General features: G+C 48.6%; 7 protein-coding genes across 7 annotated transcripts; 4 read left to right on the top strand and 3 right to left on the bottom strand.

Annotated features, from left to right (window-relative positions):
* Positions 1–93: 93 nt before the first annotated feature.
* Positions 94–1,467, top strand: BDW43DRAFT_315055 (ICE2 family protein; the record flags this gene model as incomplete). The annotated part of the gene is made up of 2 exons (XM_032047976.1): positions 94–615; positions 664–1,467. The coding sequence occupies 2 exons, from the start codon at positions 94–96 to the stop codon at positions 1,465–1,467; spliced, it is 1,326 nt and encodes a 441-aa protein (XP_031896116.1).
* Positions 1,468–2,499: 1,032 nt separating this feature from the next.
* Positions 2,500–4,160, bottom strand: BDW43DRAFT_191357 (endosulfine family protein). The gene is made up of 4 exons (XM_032039017.1): positions 3,780–4,160; positions 3,637–3,720; positions 3,159–3,580; positions 2,500–3,094 (listed from the first exon to the last, which is right to left on the bottom strand). The coding sequence occupies exons 1-3, from the start codon at positions 3,813–3,815 to the stop codon at positions 3,197–3,199; spliced, it is 504 nt and encodes a 167-aa protein (XP_031896115.1). The 5' UTR covers positions 3,816–4,160; the 3' UTR covers positions 2,500–3,094; positions 3,159–3,196.
* A 422-nt stretch (positions 4,161–4,582) lies between these two features.
* Positions 4,583–4,900, top strand: BDW43DRAFT_191298 (uncharacterized protein). Its single transcript, XM_032039016.1, has one exon. The coding sequence runs from the start codon at positions 4,619–4,621 to the stop codon at positions 4,817–4,819; it is 201 nt and encodes a 66-aa protein (XP_031896114.1). The 5' UTR covers positions 4,583–4,618; the 3' UTR covers positions 4,820–4,900.
* Positions 4,789–6,247, top strand: BDW43DRAFT_288512 (SAM-dependent methyltransferase). The gene is made up of 5 exons (XM_032043288.1): positions 4,789–5,314; positions 5,387–5,404; positions 5,469–5,579; positions 5,648–5,766; positions 5,815–6,247. Exons 1-5 carry the CDS (start codon positions 4,981–4,983, stop codon positions 5,869–5,871), a joined length of 639 nt encoding a protein of 212 aa, XP_031896113.1. The 5' UTR covers positions 4,789–4,980; the 3' UTR covers positions 5,872–6,247.
* Positions 6,248–8,751, top strand: kexA (serine-type carboxypeptidase kexA). The gene is made up of 3 exons (XM_032043287.1): positions 6,248–6,709; positions 6,796–7,156; positions 7,234–8,751. Exons 1-3 carry the CDS (start codon positions 6,513–6,515, stop codon positions 8,566–8,568), a joined length of 1,893 nt encoding a protein of 630 aa, XP_031896112.1. The 5' UTR covers positions 6,248–6,512; the 3' UTR covers positions 8,569–8,751.
* An 11-nt stretch (positions 8,752–8,762) lies between these two features.
* On the bottom strand, positions 8,763–10,519 carry cia1 (iron-sulfur cluster assembly protein CIA1). The gene has a single exon (XM_032043286.1). The coding sequence runs from the start codon at positions 10,221–10,223 to the stop codon at positions 8,919–8,921; it is 1,305 nt and encodes a 434-aa protein (XP_031896111.1). The 5' UTR covers positions 10,224–10,519; the 3' UTR covers positions 8,763–8,918.
* On the bottom strand, positions 10,505–14,003 carry BDW43DRAFT_288506 (IQ calmodulin-binding motif domain protein). The gene has a single exon (XM_032043285.1). It carries the CDS (start codon positions 13,618–13,620, stop codon positions 10,660–10,662), a length of 2,961 nt encoding a protein of 986 aa, XP_031896110.1. The 5' UTR covers positions 13,621–14,003; the 3' UTR covers positions 10,505–10,659.
* Positions 14,004–14,310: the final 307 nt, after the last annotated feature.

The following is a 14,310-nucleotide window of genomic DNA, read 5'->3' as shown; positions in this document are numbered from 1 at the left end:
CGTCGATCGCGTCAGTTTTCCCTCTATCCCTGCCTGCTACGGTATCTTTCTTGCGCATAACTCTCCCTCTCGTGCCATCGTCCCGACCGTCCGATGTGGCTCTTCCGGATCCTCTCCTCCGCCTTCTTCCTGTTCGTGACCGTTTCTTCTATCCCTTTAGCCTTCGATGTAGGTGGGAAGACTTGCGGTCTGGCCTTCTCTCTATCCCTAGCGACCTTCTATTGTCTATTTTCCCTCCTGAAACTCACTACACCGGATCGCTCGTGGCTGCGTGCTTCCCTTATCGCTGTGATCCGATCAACCCAATGGATCATCATTCCGGTCCTGTTGATTTGGTCCCTGAATCGCTTCTCGATCGATGCCGATAACACAACAGGATGGGTAGAACGGACTTTTACGGGAAAGCGGACGCAGAACACCTCTATCCAAGAATGGCTCTTCGGACCCGATGGGTTGATTGAGTCGGTGACTATAGGGAATTGGGATAAACTCTTGCGATGGTCGACACCAGTTTTCCAGCTGGTGGAAGGGTTTTGCAGCTTATTGGTGATACAGGCTGCAGGGCAGATCACTCGTTGGCTTGTCAACCGCGGTGGACGAAGCGATAGCTGGATGGTACGTAATCGTCATCGTTTCTTCGTCTCACGACTAATGATCTGGCAGATTGGCCTTCTGGTTTTGTCCGGGTCTATTATCTCAAGTGCGGTGTACTTCCTCTGGCGCGTTCTGCAGTTCCCTGAGATCTCTAATGTAGATGCTGCTTTGATCGGGGTGTCAATCACATGTGCGGTCATCCTGTGCGCATGGGGGATTGGTAGTGGCCGTGGAAATCCAGTGGAAAGCTCTCTCCTGTTCGCATATGTCGTACTGTGTATCTACCAGATATTCACAGACTACCAACCGTCTCATCCCGTCGAACAAAGTCCATACCCCTCGCAAGCTGGAGACTTTCCCCCACTTCCACCGATCATCATGGCCTCCTATACTACTTTGCTACACGCACTGTCTCTTTTGCCTTCTATTATTCATGCAACTTTCAATGTGATCACTGCTGTCTTTGGAGCCGTAACGCCATCCGTCTTGATTTCACTCGCATACCGCATCTGTGTGCTGTACGCATCAACTCGGATCATCCCCGCTGTCCGTGAATCAGGGGCACGTGCTCTCTCGCAAGAAGCTTCCTTGGATGACTCCGACGCCGCTGGCCAGTTCCTGGGTCTCCTTAGCTATTTTTCTCCGTCGATATTGATTGCCGTTTATACCAGCCTTTTGATGCAGCATTTCGCCTCGACCTCCCAAGCGATGGGTGGCAACGGGGAGTGGTGGAGCAGTCAAAGGGGCGGCGGAGGCAATCTTTGGCGATGGGTTAACTTAGCTTGCACAATGGCCCTGTACGCCGTGGAACTATGGCTGGGCGAGAATGATGATTTGGATTCAGGACTAGCAAGCCATTGGAAGACTGACTGAACATAGCGATGGACCGCTTCGTAGAGTTATATCCACTTTATATGCAAGACGCAGCACACCCTTCGGCGCAGCGGGCTTATCTCGTCAAATATCCTTTTCGAAATCAGGCTAGTATCGAGTGTTTCTGGGGCATCGACCATCGGTTTGGAAGTCTATTGAAGGAGATGGCAGGACCAAGGTGTGGCGTAGCTCTTGATACTTTGAAGTCACATCAAGGACGGGACCAGTACTTTTTGGTTCAGGTCTAGAGAGCACGCTTCGAGCCCATCATCGCCATCGTCATCACAACCCGGAACTTTTGATTTACCAAGACATCTCCAAGCACCGACACTTTTCCAGTAGTCTATCGCATCAAACCCCTGTCGAAGTGCTTGAAGAGCAAGTGGTTTTGTGGTCGGCCCTCACACCTGGGGTGCCAAAACCGTTCTTCGACTTATTGCAAAAACAAGAACGTGTGTTGGCAAAAACGGTTTGTATCCTAAAGAAGTTATGGCTTTTTAAAAGTGTATGCTGAGAGATATCAGGAACAATTTACACTAGAAGATGACTGGTATAATGAAATCGGATCTGCCTCGGCTTGCTTTTCGTGTTGTCTAATACCCCCGGGCTAATTTAGATTTACATTCTTTGTTAACCCTCTACATACTTGCGTCTCATTTCTGGTATATTCTTCGGTTATTCGCCGCTCCTCCCCTTTCCTCTTTGTAACTCTCCATACTTTGTACAATGTACTTTCGTGTAGATACTAGTTTTACACAATGGTTAACTTCACCTTCGCCGCATCCGTTCCCATGAAGCCTCACAGGGCGACCGTCCTGGGAATAACTCTATTCCTCTCTCACCCCTAAAAGATGTGCAGCTTGCATCGATTGATACATCTATGTAGCCGGGATCCATGTGTAGCTGATAGATCGTAGACAACCTGTTCGCGTTCTCACCACCAAATCAACGTGATACCTTCAGCAGGCCTAATTTACACAATGACGATTTGGACTTGCAAGGTACCGTACTATTCCAGTTGAGAGAAGCCCGATCCTGACTACTAAGCCATACAGCCGTACATGTGCAGATATATCATTAAAAGGAGATAAAGAGATGTGAGGTACCATATGTATGAGTATTTATATGGGCAAAAGGCATTTCCAAAGACCTCAAGCGTAGTGCTGAGCGTAAAATAATCAGATATGAACCAATTTCCAAATCATCGGGAAAGTGAAAATGAGTAGCCCTTAACACGAAAGAACTTCCAGATAATATGTGATGCGATATAAACAGAGAAGAATAATAGCACACATCGACCGCAGAAGACAACACATACAAAGCTAACCCACACGAGTCCAGCTAGTGGGATGGGAAATACATCTTGCTGCAAATCTCAAAGGGCATGGAAAGCCCAGTAAAAGTGGCTGTTTTCAAGTCGGACAATTGAAATCCATCAGACGTTTTCGTGCTTGCCTCAGTTTGGCCGTCAACTCTTCATCCTTCTAAATTGCACAGCGGTGAAGCGCAGACTACTTCAAAACAGAATCTCTGGTGCTCAGCCACCCCCAGGGTAAAACCCAAAAAAAAGAAAAGAGAAGAAAAACGGCTCAATATCATTGGAAACACAAAACCATAGCGCCGGGCTCTTTTAATATGACAATCATGAGACAGAGCAACAAACATGAGAAAAGTAAGTATTGGTAACGAACCAATGAATAGAGGGAGGGGATGATAGACCCAAAGCCAATTAACGCTGGATTGGAACACCACTGCGAGCGGGAGGTGGACTAACGCTGGGCTCTTTGGTGTCATTAAGCGTAGGCGTGTCACCCTCAGCTTCGTCCGCACTAGTTCCGCGTTGTAGATAGCTGCCTTCTTTTACTGGGCTGCGGCTTTGAAATCCAATGGATCCCGGGTGTCCACTTATGCTGCCAGGAATCTGCTGTCCTTGGGAATTGGTACTGCCACCATTGCTAGCAGCTGCTGTGTTGTTTGCTCCAGGAGAGGTAGCGGTCAAATGAGGGATATTTTCGGGGACAGGATGCTGAGAACCGATATTGGTGACACCCACATCCGAGGCCTTGCCGGCCTTACTGAGGGCGTAGTCACCTGAGTCGAAGTACTTCCGCTCCTTTGAAGCAGTTAGCCGAGGAGTGGGAATTTCGACAGGTTATCAGATTGACGTACTTTCAGTTTGTTCTGCAAGAGATCCTTCTTGGTGGGCATCTTCCCATAAAGACGCAGGAGGCGTTGCTCGTCGGGGGACAAGGACTGGAAGTATCATGTCAGGGTTTAGTGCAGACGAGAGGGGCGGTAGATAGACAGCTCACGCTAGTGTCGACTTTGTTCTGCTGATGGGGATTCATGTTGGATGGAAGGGAAACAAGGATGTTAGAAAGATTTTGGTTTGATCCGAGATAACAGAAGGGCGAGAGTGCGAGTTGATGCTAATCGGTGGGAGATGGTGTGTAGTAGGCAAAGTAAGGCGGGGAGGTTGGACGAGAAGGTATGGTGGGTGTGTCGTCAGAGAACCCCACCGAACTACGGGGAGGCGTTTTGTTGGCAAAGGAAATGTATTATTTGAAAAATCCACATGTGCTATCAGTTAAACTTGGAGGGTGAAGTTATTTTCTTTCTTTAAAGGCAAAAACAAACAAAAAAATTAGGTAAAGGGAAAGGAAGAGAGAGAGGAGATCAGTAGTAAGTAGTTGGTTGGGATAGTCTAGTACATACTATAGATAGTAAATCAGCGAGAGCCTCTGTATGGTATACGGTCACCGTCTTTTGTTACGATAGCATGTATGTACATACGGTATCGATGTATGAATGTATTAGTACATAGTGGTTCTGTTGAGGGAAAGGAAATAAAAAAGTTATTGCTAATAACGTTTACTACTTGTATTACGAAAGACAGAAGTATAATTTCTTTCCAGCTAGAAATATTTGTTCAGAGGATCATGATTTAAACATATTCAAATACTTCATGAATCGCTTTTTGCTGATACCCGTTGTCGATTGAGAGGTGGTTCGGGTTTGTATCAATAAGGATCCAATGATGCTCGATTCCCACATATATATAAGTACAGAACCAAATTCTCAAAGAGAGGGAGGGAGAGAAAGCGCGCGTACAGCTCTTGTCCTACCCAAAGTGAATACTGTATGTGAATGTATGTATAATGATACTTTCCCTACACTCCTAAGCTTAGGCCTATTTTATATGTACAGTACATACATGTATTTCTGTTTTCATCAATTTTCATCAATTAGGGCTATTTGTAACCAGGACCAGGATGGTTATGATAGATTTTGTTATTTATATAAATGGGCCGAGCTTTGTAGTTTTTCCTTTTTTTTTTTTAACTTTTCATAGATGGAGGGGGAAGGAAGAAACGGTTGCCCTCGGTTGCCCCAAAACTGCCGCTTGGTCATCGAAATTCAGGTCGGCCCACCGTCTCGCCATCAAATCAATCCCAACTGCGCGATACCACAGTCGCTTGTTGCAAATAATCGCTTTTCAAGTGGGATATCACAATGACAGACCAGTCTCCCTCAACAAACCCAGTGACTATCGTGGTCGAACATCTGGACCCTGAACTGGGTGCTTGGTCCGCATTAGAATATGCTTGTATCGCTCGCGAATCGCATGCGGTTGGGAGCCGATTTCTCCTCAGTTCAGTGCCCAACTCTCTGCAAATGCCGGAGGATTTAGCCGCGACAGGAGAACTCAAGGTCGAACACCGCAGTATCGAGGAGATTTTCGCGGACCGGAAGTCTAAGATTTGTCTGTTAGACCCCGCCGCTCAGGCTGAATTGAGCCCCGCCGATGGAGAAAACTTCGAAGTGTTCCTTTTTGGGGGCATTCTTGGTGCGAATCTTTGGTCCTTTCGTCGAAAGTCCGGACTCCCCGCTGACGTTTAGGCGGCTTTCGCGCCTATAGGGGATGATCCTCCTCGCGGTAAGTATTTTGTAGAACGAGGAAAGAGACGCATGCCATACATGCCACTAACCAAGGGGTACAGATCGGACATCTGAATTGAGAAAAAAGGGCTATGCTGGAAGACGACTTGGTCCCAAACAGATGACCACTGACACGGCTGTGCGTGTCACCCGAATGGTTGTGCATGAGAAAGGTTCAATACTTGAAGACTCGATATATCCTACTAACCATGGCGATTGCGAAATACTAACATGATGGCAGTGCCCCTGGAGAAGATCCAGTATATCGATTACCCAGAGATTTTCATCAACGAACATGAACGAACTGAGATGCCCTTCCGCTATGTGAAAGGAGATGATGGTCAACCTATCATGCCTCAGGTGTGTACTTATCAAGGGATTATATCAATGAAGCTAACAGGTAAGCAGGGGATGATTGATTTAATCAAAAAGGACGCCGACCAGGGCATTAATGATCTTTTTTGATATACGTGATAAGAATTGAAAACTGATGGGTTTATCTATTTATCTATCTATCCCGTCACTTGAAGCTGTCTGAAAAAGCGTTAGGAAGAGAAAAAAGCAAAAGTGAATACCCTATAGATCCCTCAATAGGCAATCCTGAAGTCATTGTACTGTATAATATAAGGTACGGTTTGTATGGATAGATCGGTATCTTTCAGTATTATAAGACCCCCAGTAAACTAACTTACAGGTATGTATAGTACACCCATTCTCGGCATAGCGGATTTACGCTGGACAGGACTACTTGCCCAGTCAAAAGCGGTCTGGAATCAGGTCGGTATGGTAATAAATTGGCACCGAAACGAATCCATTCCAAGGCCACCGCCCATCGTCTACCTGATAAAGTAATCGATAGAGGAGCTTCATCTCTCCTCTTCCTTCCTTCCACCTTCTCCCTCTACTTCTTTTCACCTGACATACTTTCACTACTTCGTCCCTACCATATACGTCTCGATCTTCAAGAGCAGCAGGAAGACAACGATCAATCGGCGTAATCCATGCGGACTAGAGCGCTGTTCTAGTCCTCTAGGACCCATAACTTTGGACTTGGCTTTTCTTTTCTGTTCTTTATCCCTGCATCCACACCCATTGTTCCTACAAGCATGTTTGCTGCAATCTTGCGTAGTAGTCCTAGGAACAAAACGGGTGGAATCTTCTCCTTCCCCTTCCTAACATCATGGCTTGTGTTTTTGCTCGTCTTCTGGGGTTCACCATTGGTCTCAGCTAAGTCGGCTGCCGATTACTATGTTCGTTCGTTACCAGGCGCCCCCGAGGGGCCTTTGTTGAAGATGCATGCTGGGTGAGTTTCGCGGCTCCGCCGGATCATTCGTATATTAAATCCTGGTCATTGTTGCAAGGTTTCTGACCCGCAGTTCTCCGAAACAGACATATTGAGGTGGATCCACAGAGCAATGGCAATCTTTTCTTCTGGCATTACCAGAATCGTCACATTGCTAACCGCCAACGGACTGTGATTTGGTTAAACGGGGGCCCTGGGTGTAGCTCAATGGACGGTGCGTTGATGGAGGTTGGCCCGTATCGATTGAGAGACAACCAAACGTTGGAATACAATGAAGGGTCTTGGGATGAGTTCGCCAACCTGCTTTTCGTGGATCAACCCGTCGGAACTGGATTTAGCTACGTCAATACCGACAGTTATCTCCATGAGTTAGATGAGATGGCCGCCCACTTCGTTATTTTTCTGGAGAAATTCTTCGAACTTTTCCCGGAATATGAAGGCGATGATGTATGAAACCCCGAATTGTTTCTTTCTTTACCTACCGTTATTTCTGTTTGCTTTTCCCTCCCATCTGACTCTGGCAGATTTACCTTGCGGGCGAGTCCTACGCCGGTCAGCACATACCGTATATTGCCAAAGCGATCTTAGATCGGAACAGAAACGCGGCAGGCCGCAGTACTCTTTGGAACCTTCGCGGTCTTGTGATTGGTAACGGCTGGATCTCTCCTGCGGATCAATACCCCTCTTACTTGACTTTCGCGTACGAAGAGGGCCTCATCAAAGAAGACAGCCGGACCGCGAAGAGCCTCGAGGTATTGCAATCAGTCTGTCAGTCAAAGTTGGAGACAACCGGAAAAGATCAAATACATATTGGTGACTGCGAATCAGTATTACAGGAGCTTCTGTCAAAGACTCTGGATTCTGACCAGAAATGCTACAATATGTATGATATTCGCCTCCGTGATACAGCTCCATCTTGTGGCATGAACTGGCCTCTGGATCTAAAGGACGTGAAGCCCTATTTACGAAGGGCAGACGTTGTTAAAGCTTTAAATGTCAATCCTGAGAAGAAGTCAGGCTGGGAAGAGTGCTCGGGGGCTGTCAGTAGCTCTTTCCTTCCGAAAAAGTCTGTACCAGCTGTTCAATTGCTTCCCAACCTTCTCGAATCGGGGATCTCAATCCTTCTATTTAACGGGGATAAGGACCTCATTTGCAATCATGTTGGAACCGAGCAACTTATAAACAATATGAAATGGGGTGGAGGGACCGGCTTCGAGACATCACCGGGGGTCTGGGCCCCCCGACACGATTGGACTTTCGAAGGCGAACCGGCGGGGATTTATCAACATGCAAGGAACTTGACTTATATTCTCCTTTATAATTCTAGCCACATGGCACCTTATGATCTCCCCCGCCAGACTCGGGATATGCTTGATCGCTTCATGAAGGTCGATATAGCAAATATCGGTGGCAGCCCTGCGGACTCGCGTATCGATGGCGAGAAACTACCCCAAACATCGGTGGGTGGTCACCCAAACAGCACCGCAGCTGAAGAACAAGAGAGAGAAAGAATGAAACAGGCGGAATGGAAGGCCTATGCCAAATCTGGAGAGGCAGTTCTCGTGGTTGTCATTATCGGTGTTTCCGTCTGGGGCTTCTTTATTTGGCGCAGCCGTCAACGTCACCGTAGGTATCAAGGGATCTACCACGAGGACGTGATTGGGGGTTCCGTTCTGGAACGCTTTCATAACAAACGTTCAGGGGCGGATGTAGAGGCGGGGGACTTTGACGAGTCTGAGCTTGACAATCTTCATTCACCGGATATGGAGCAAGAGCATTACACGGTGGGAGAGGACAGTGACGAAGACGATGTCAACCGACAGCATCAGCGAACATCTATCAACCCAAGCCAAGGGTAATTGCACACAAGTCTTCATTCTACATGGTTGGTTTCTGTATATTCCTCTTCCCTCCCGCTACGTGCTATTACCCTCAAAGTATCTTCTGTTGCCATATAAGTTCGATCATGTTAATATCGTTATTAGTTGGATTGAATAAGTAGGATACATAGACATGAATCGTTCTCGTTAGTACTATTCAAATGCTTTCCTGTTTCAGCTCACATGTAGCACGGTTGTATTTATGTAAGGCGGATTTTGTAACACTTCCTTTCTACTTGCCGACAGATGTTCGGGGTATATAACTCATAAGAGATAATCTTGGGCTACAAAGAAATCATGCTAGATTACTTCTATAACTCGAAGAATTGCTATCCAAGCGTCCAGACCTTGACGCTTCCATCGTCAGCGGTCGTGACAAGGACTTCCTCGTTGCTCTCCTCTCGACCTCGGTCCGCGCGCTTCGCCCACGCAACATGGTTGACTTCGTAGATGCCATGTGCACCCTCCACCAACGAGATAGCCACCCACTCCGTGCGAGGTGGGGGCGTAGCGGATGTATCAGCAGGTGGATCGGTGTCCATCGTTTGTACTGGCGCTGTCAAAAACAGCTCCTCATACACCACAATGCGGCCATCCGCGCCCACGGAGGCTAATAGCCCAGTGCGCTTGCTCCATGCGACCGCATAAATGGACAACTCATGCATTTGTGGGAGAACCATCTCCTCCTCCCACACTTCCTCGGTACCTGCTGGCCGGATAATACTGGGTACCCCTGTACCACCACAACGTGGCTGTGTCTGTTGTTCTCTAGGCTGTCTTCTCCAGATGCGGACCGTTCGGTCATCGGAGCATGAGACAAGACGGGGTCCACACATCGCACGCTGGTCTTTCCATTCAGTGGCTAGGAACGCACCTTGTTCGCACATCGCAGGAGTAGATGGCACGTTGTCAACGCCCTCCCAGTCCAAATACCAGACGGTTCCCGTGTGACCCTTGATACAGGCCACCTGGCCCCAATCATCGATGTCCTCCCGCCACAGCCGGATAGTATCATCGTAGCTGGCGCTGGCCAGATACTCCTCTACGGGATGCCAGGCGACGTATTTCACGTCGCCTTGGTGCTCCTGCATGACAGCCACGGTCTCGAAGTTGTTGTCGCCGTCATCAAGGTCCTCCCAGATCCAGATCGACTTATCCCGGGAGCATGTGGCCAGTAGCATCCCGGACGGCGACCATGACACTGACTTGACCTCACTATCATGTCCATCTAGGAGGACCGCGAACCGCCATTCTTCATCCTCTTCATCCTCCCGGGTATTCTGCCCATTGCCATTGAGCGCTTCCGTACCCAGTCTCCAGACGTCCGTGCCACCCTCTGCCTGACCATAACTATCCCATCGTCGCCATATCCCCACGGTTGCGTCGAAACTGCCTGTCGCCAGAACGCTCTCGCCCTGTACATGGGGTTTCCAGGCACATGTGCGCACGCTGCGTTTGTGGCCACCCGAGATGGTGGAAAGAAGCCGAAAATTTGTTAGCGAGTATACCCGGACTGTCTTATCTGAGCTGCAGGTCGCAACGATGGGGAGTGAGGGATGGGGTGCGGTCAACCACGTGCGTTCAAGGGACGGAGGGGTCAGGTCCGACAAAAGTGTAAGTGCTTTTGCTGTCATGATTGATTCTGCCCTAAAAAATTGTTTTTGACGTCTGTTCTTCCTCCTCCTCCTCGTTGTCTTAAATATTAAAAGGTAGTTGCCCGGAGTGGACGGAATGGCTGGTGGGGGATTTATGGTGGTGGGGGGAAGAATGATCTACACCAGTTGACCGTAGAAGCGACCGGCAGGTTGATTTTATGGTAACTAAGAGTTCTCGATAGATATTTAACCAGAATCCGACCAAAAAAAAAAAGAAAAAAAAGATAAAGATAAATAAGGAGGGGAAAAAATACCACACCACAGTATATGCCCCATAATCAATTTCGTGATACTATTAAGTGAGGGAGGAAGCCCCCCCGAGAGAGACAGCTTCAGGAAGGCAGCAGAAGAGAGAGCGTAAACAAGGAAACTTCATTCAATATGATCTGCACAGGTCCCTTTAAGTTGGATACCTTCATGACGCAGGGACCGGCGCGATGCCTTCCCTTAGGATCCGCTCATAGACCATACCATGACACAGCCAGTCCACTTCACGCACTTTCTCCAGCTCTTCGATCAATTTCCCAACCTCGTTGACAAACTCAGGCATACCCGCACCCGCCAGGCTCTGGCTGGCAGTCGTCGTAGCACGAACCCTTTCAGTTGCACTTGATGCACTGAGGCGGGAGAGGATATGGGCGCGCAAGCGCGAGAGGATGAGTCGTGCAACAGGGTCTGTGAAGCTAGCCGCTCCGAAATCATTTCTACTTGGATCTCCCGGGTCTGTGGATTCCGGTACATCTGGCGTGAACGCTTCTGTATGAATCTCAACCGTCGTCTGCGTTGCTACGAAGGAAGAAACAGCCGCGCAGGCCTTGGTGGCTGGCGCCAATACCCTCCGGATAGTCGCTGCAAGTTGGGCACTAGCACTGGGAGGCATGGGATGTGTTGACTCTAAAATCGACTGTACTCGACCGGGTTGAATGTCATTAAACTGTAAAGATAGGATACGATCCGCTTCAGCCTTCCATTGCGATCGCACGTCACGCTTGAGAAGATTCTTGGCGGTCAGTAAAATAGACGCAGTGGCTGCGATTTTCAATGCTTGCGCGTGCAGTCTGGCTAATCGTTCACGATCCAGGTCCAAAGTTTCAGGGATTAGATCGTCAGACACCGGGGCATTGCTCAAAACAAGGTCCACAAGGCCTTGAGCATAAACCTTCGAGGTAGGCGGCTGAGGCTCCTTATTGACATTCTCCGGGTCACGCTTCCGCATCTCGTCTACAATGATCTTGCGATGTGTTCGCCAGAAGCGCCTAGTTTTTCCCAAGCTCAAGGATCCGTCATGAAGGCCCTTGTCGAAAGTTCTTTGTTCATACCCAGGAGCTTCTTGGATAAGTTGAGGGGCAGCGAGCTGGATCATAAAGTTCGTATGATCAAGAGACAGCAAGTCAATGATCCCCATCAGCCTCGCCAGACGATCAATCGCATCCCCTGAAGTATCTTCCGCAAACGCCTTGACCACGGGATCCCGGTAAGGAGCACAAAGTTTTGGTAAAATTGTGTCCATGAAGTTGAAGAAGCTATCGTAGGAGAAAGCACCGGCCTTACATTGATTTTCAACCAATTTAGGGTCCAGCACTTCGCTAATCAGTACGTGTAGTGAATTACCCGGACGAAGCGAACGTAATAATCGATCCTGGATTACTGTGGCCATAGCCACGGTCCAATTCGTGCCTAGCCCGGCCTCCACATCTTTGCGCATCACATTGCACATATGTTTCATGATTTGTTTACGTGGCTCCGTGTACTGCGTCTCCTCAATCTTGAACTCTTTATTGATGAGAAGCTCATGCACTAAAGCACGGTTTTCTGGAAGCGCAGTTAGAATCCTTGTGAAGCGCTCATGCGGGGAGATCCGCTCCTTTTCCAACTCCCGCAAAACAGTACTGTCCACATTATTAAACGTCTCGCTGATAGGAGATGCAACACTCTCAGTGAGGGCTTCGGTCGACGAAGGCGCAACTTCTGCAGACCGCGGAATAGCTTGTTTGGAAGTAGTACGCCTCTTCTCACGCTTGGCCCTCTTCAAAGAGTCTCGCACCATCTGCATTGCCCTATCCGAGCCGGCTAATCGCTTCAGCCTGGCGAGGAGCAGAATCTGATTTTGCCTGATACCCTGACGATAATCATCTGCTACACCACCAGCTCGATCATTCTTTACCGTCTGCCAGATATGCTCCAGCTCAACGAACTGGGCCAGCATGATCTCAATCAAGACGCTGGAGTCGTGAGTTTTCCAGGCATGAAATGCAGAAAAGAAAACATTGTAAGCCTCGCACAGTGTCTGAAGCTCCGTGGAACTGGTCGCCATTGAGGAGCAACCAGCAGAAAGCAGTGGCGTGGCTTGTTCGAACGCCACGATGAGTTCACGTGCTTTAGCAATTAGATCTTGCTCTTGTTCGCCGTTGCTACTCAACACTTCAGCGGGATGGGTTACGATTAAGTAACTGCTAAGAAACGTGCGCACGGCACCCCTTCCGCCCATTGTGCCACTTTCCATATCTTGCATCCCGCAAAGTCGAAGGACACTAGCGGTCAGAGTCAAGACTTTATCTTCCGAGAGCAGAGACCCAACATCCTCAAATTCCATGTGCTGGATGCGGTTGGTTGTCAGGCCCAGAGCTCGAAACTCTTGCATAACCATTTTTGCATGATAATCCCTCCATATCCGCTGTATGGTTCTCGCGGCTGCATCCCGTGTAAGCGAGTTGGTGACCGCCTTGGCCATCTTCTTCTCTTCGCTAGCAGGCAAGCTGCTTGTACGATGACGTCGATGGCTTTGCTGGTAGAGCACACGCCGCTTCTCGGCCTCTGCAAACTTCTCTGCCAGTTCCAACCGAAGCCTGGCGTGTTCTGCAGCTTTCCTCTCCCTGTTGTCTTCAGCCTTCTTCTTCGCACGACGAACCTCCTCTTCGCATTTGGCGGTAATCTCCGCCAATAGTCGTTCGCGAGCTTGCTGGGCGGCCAGCGCTCTCTCCTCTCTTTGCAAGTTTCTGGAGGCAGCTTTAGAAAGGGCAGCGCGAAGCCGCACTTTCTCTGCATGTAGGGCACGGTCTGCGAGCCTCGCTTTCCGGCTCTCGAGAATGGAAGCACGTCTGAGATGTTGCGCGATGTGGTCGGTGGGAGATGCAATATGAGAAGAGGTGCTTGGATGGTGGGAATGTAAAGATGAGATCGAACTCCGACGAGATGAAGCCGCAGAAGAGCGTCGAACTACACTCGGCTTTCGAGAGAAGCGAGCGGCAAGACGGGCAGGTAAACTCAGTGGCGGTGCTTGGTCATCAGACAGCATATCTATATCTGCTTCATTTACAGAATCAGTGGTAGGAGGACCAGATAGCTGGATCTCGATATCTGAGTTGCGACGAATCATGATCTTGGAAGAGGGTAAGAAGACTATGTTTGCTCGCGTCCAAGGAAGAGGGGCCGAATATCGATAACAGAGATCAGTCTAGATTAAAAGAGGAAAGAAAACAAGTATAGGCGTTAGACACTTCCTCTCAAGGTGGCACTTTATAAAGCTAGCTATCCCAGGGTCACTGGCACGGATCCGGAGAACTCAGGGGGATCCCAAGGAACCCAGCGCGGAGATGTACCGGTACTTGTTTCAGAAGAGAATGTAGAATTCAAAGAGCCAGAGCGAAGGTGACTTTGAGCGGGAAAGTTACTGTGTGGGGGAAGAGAGGTAGTGAAGGTAAAAATGTAGGTATAATTAATTATAAATTTATTCATTTATTTATTAACACATGCATGATGATATCAGAGACTGCATCTACAAGAAAGCCATCGAACTGGAGAGGTAGTATTGAGGATGCCGCAAGCGGAGGATGTTTTTGGCCGGCTTAAGTAAGCGCTCTGTACATAGGTGGACGTATCACTCTATTGTAGAGTGTATAGTTGGCGCCTACCCATCGACAATCGGAGCGGAGCTAATTTTCCGAACGTGGCCTGGTGTCTGTGCACAGTGGCTTTAGGTGAAAGTCATTTAAGCTAATACCATCTATTTTCAATAATGTTACGGGACGAATAAGCTGTTCCAACCTAAGCGTGCCTATTGAGCAAG

The sequence above is a fragment of the Aspergillus alliaceus genome (assembly GCF_009176365.1).
Source record: "Aspergillus alliaceus strain CBS 536.65 unplaced genomic scaffold BDW43scaffold_54, whole genome shotgun sequence".
Taxonomy (NCBI): Eukaryota; Fungi; Ascomycota; class Eurotiomycetes; order Eurotiales; family Aspergillaceae; genus Aspergillus; species Aspergillus alliaceus.
This window is presented reverse-complemented; position numbering and strand designations above follow the sequence as displayed.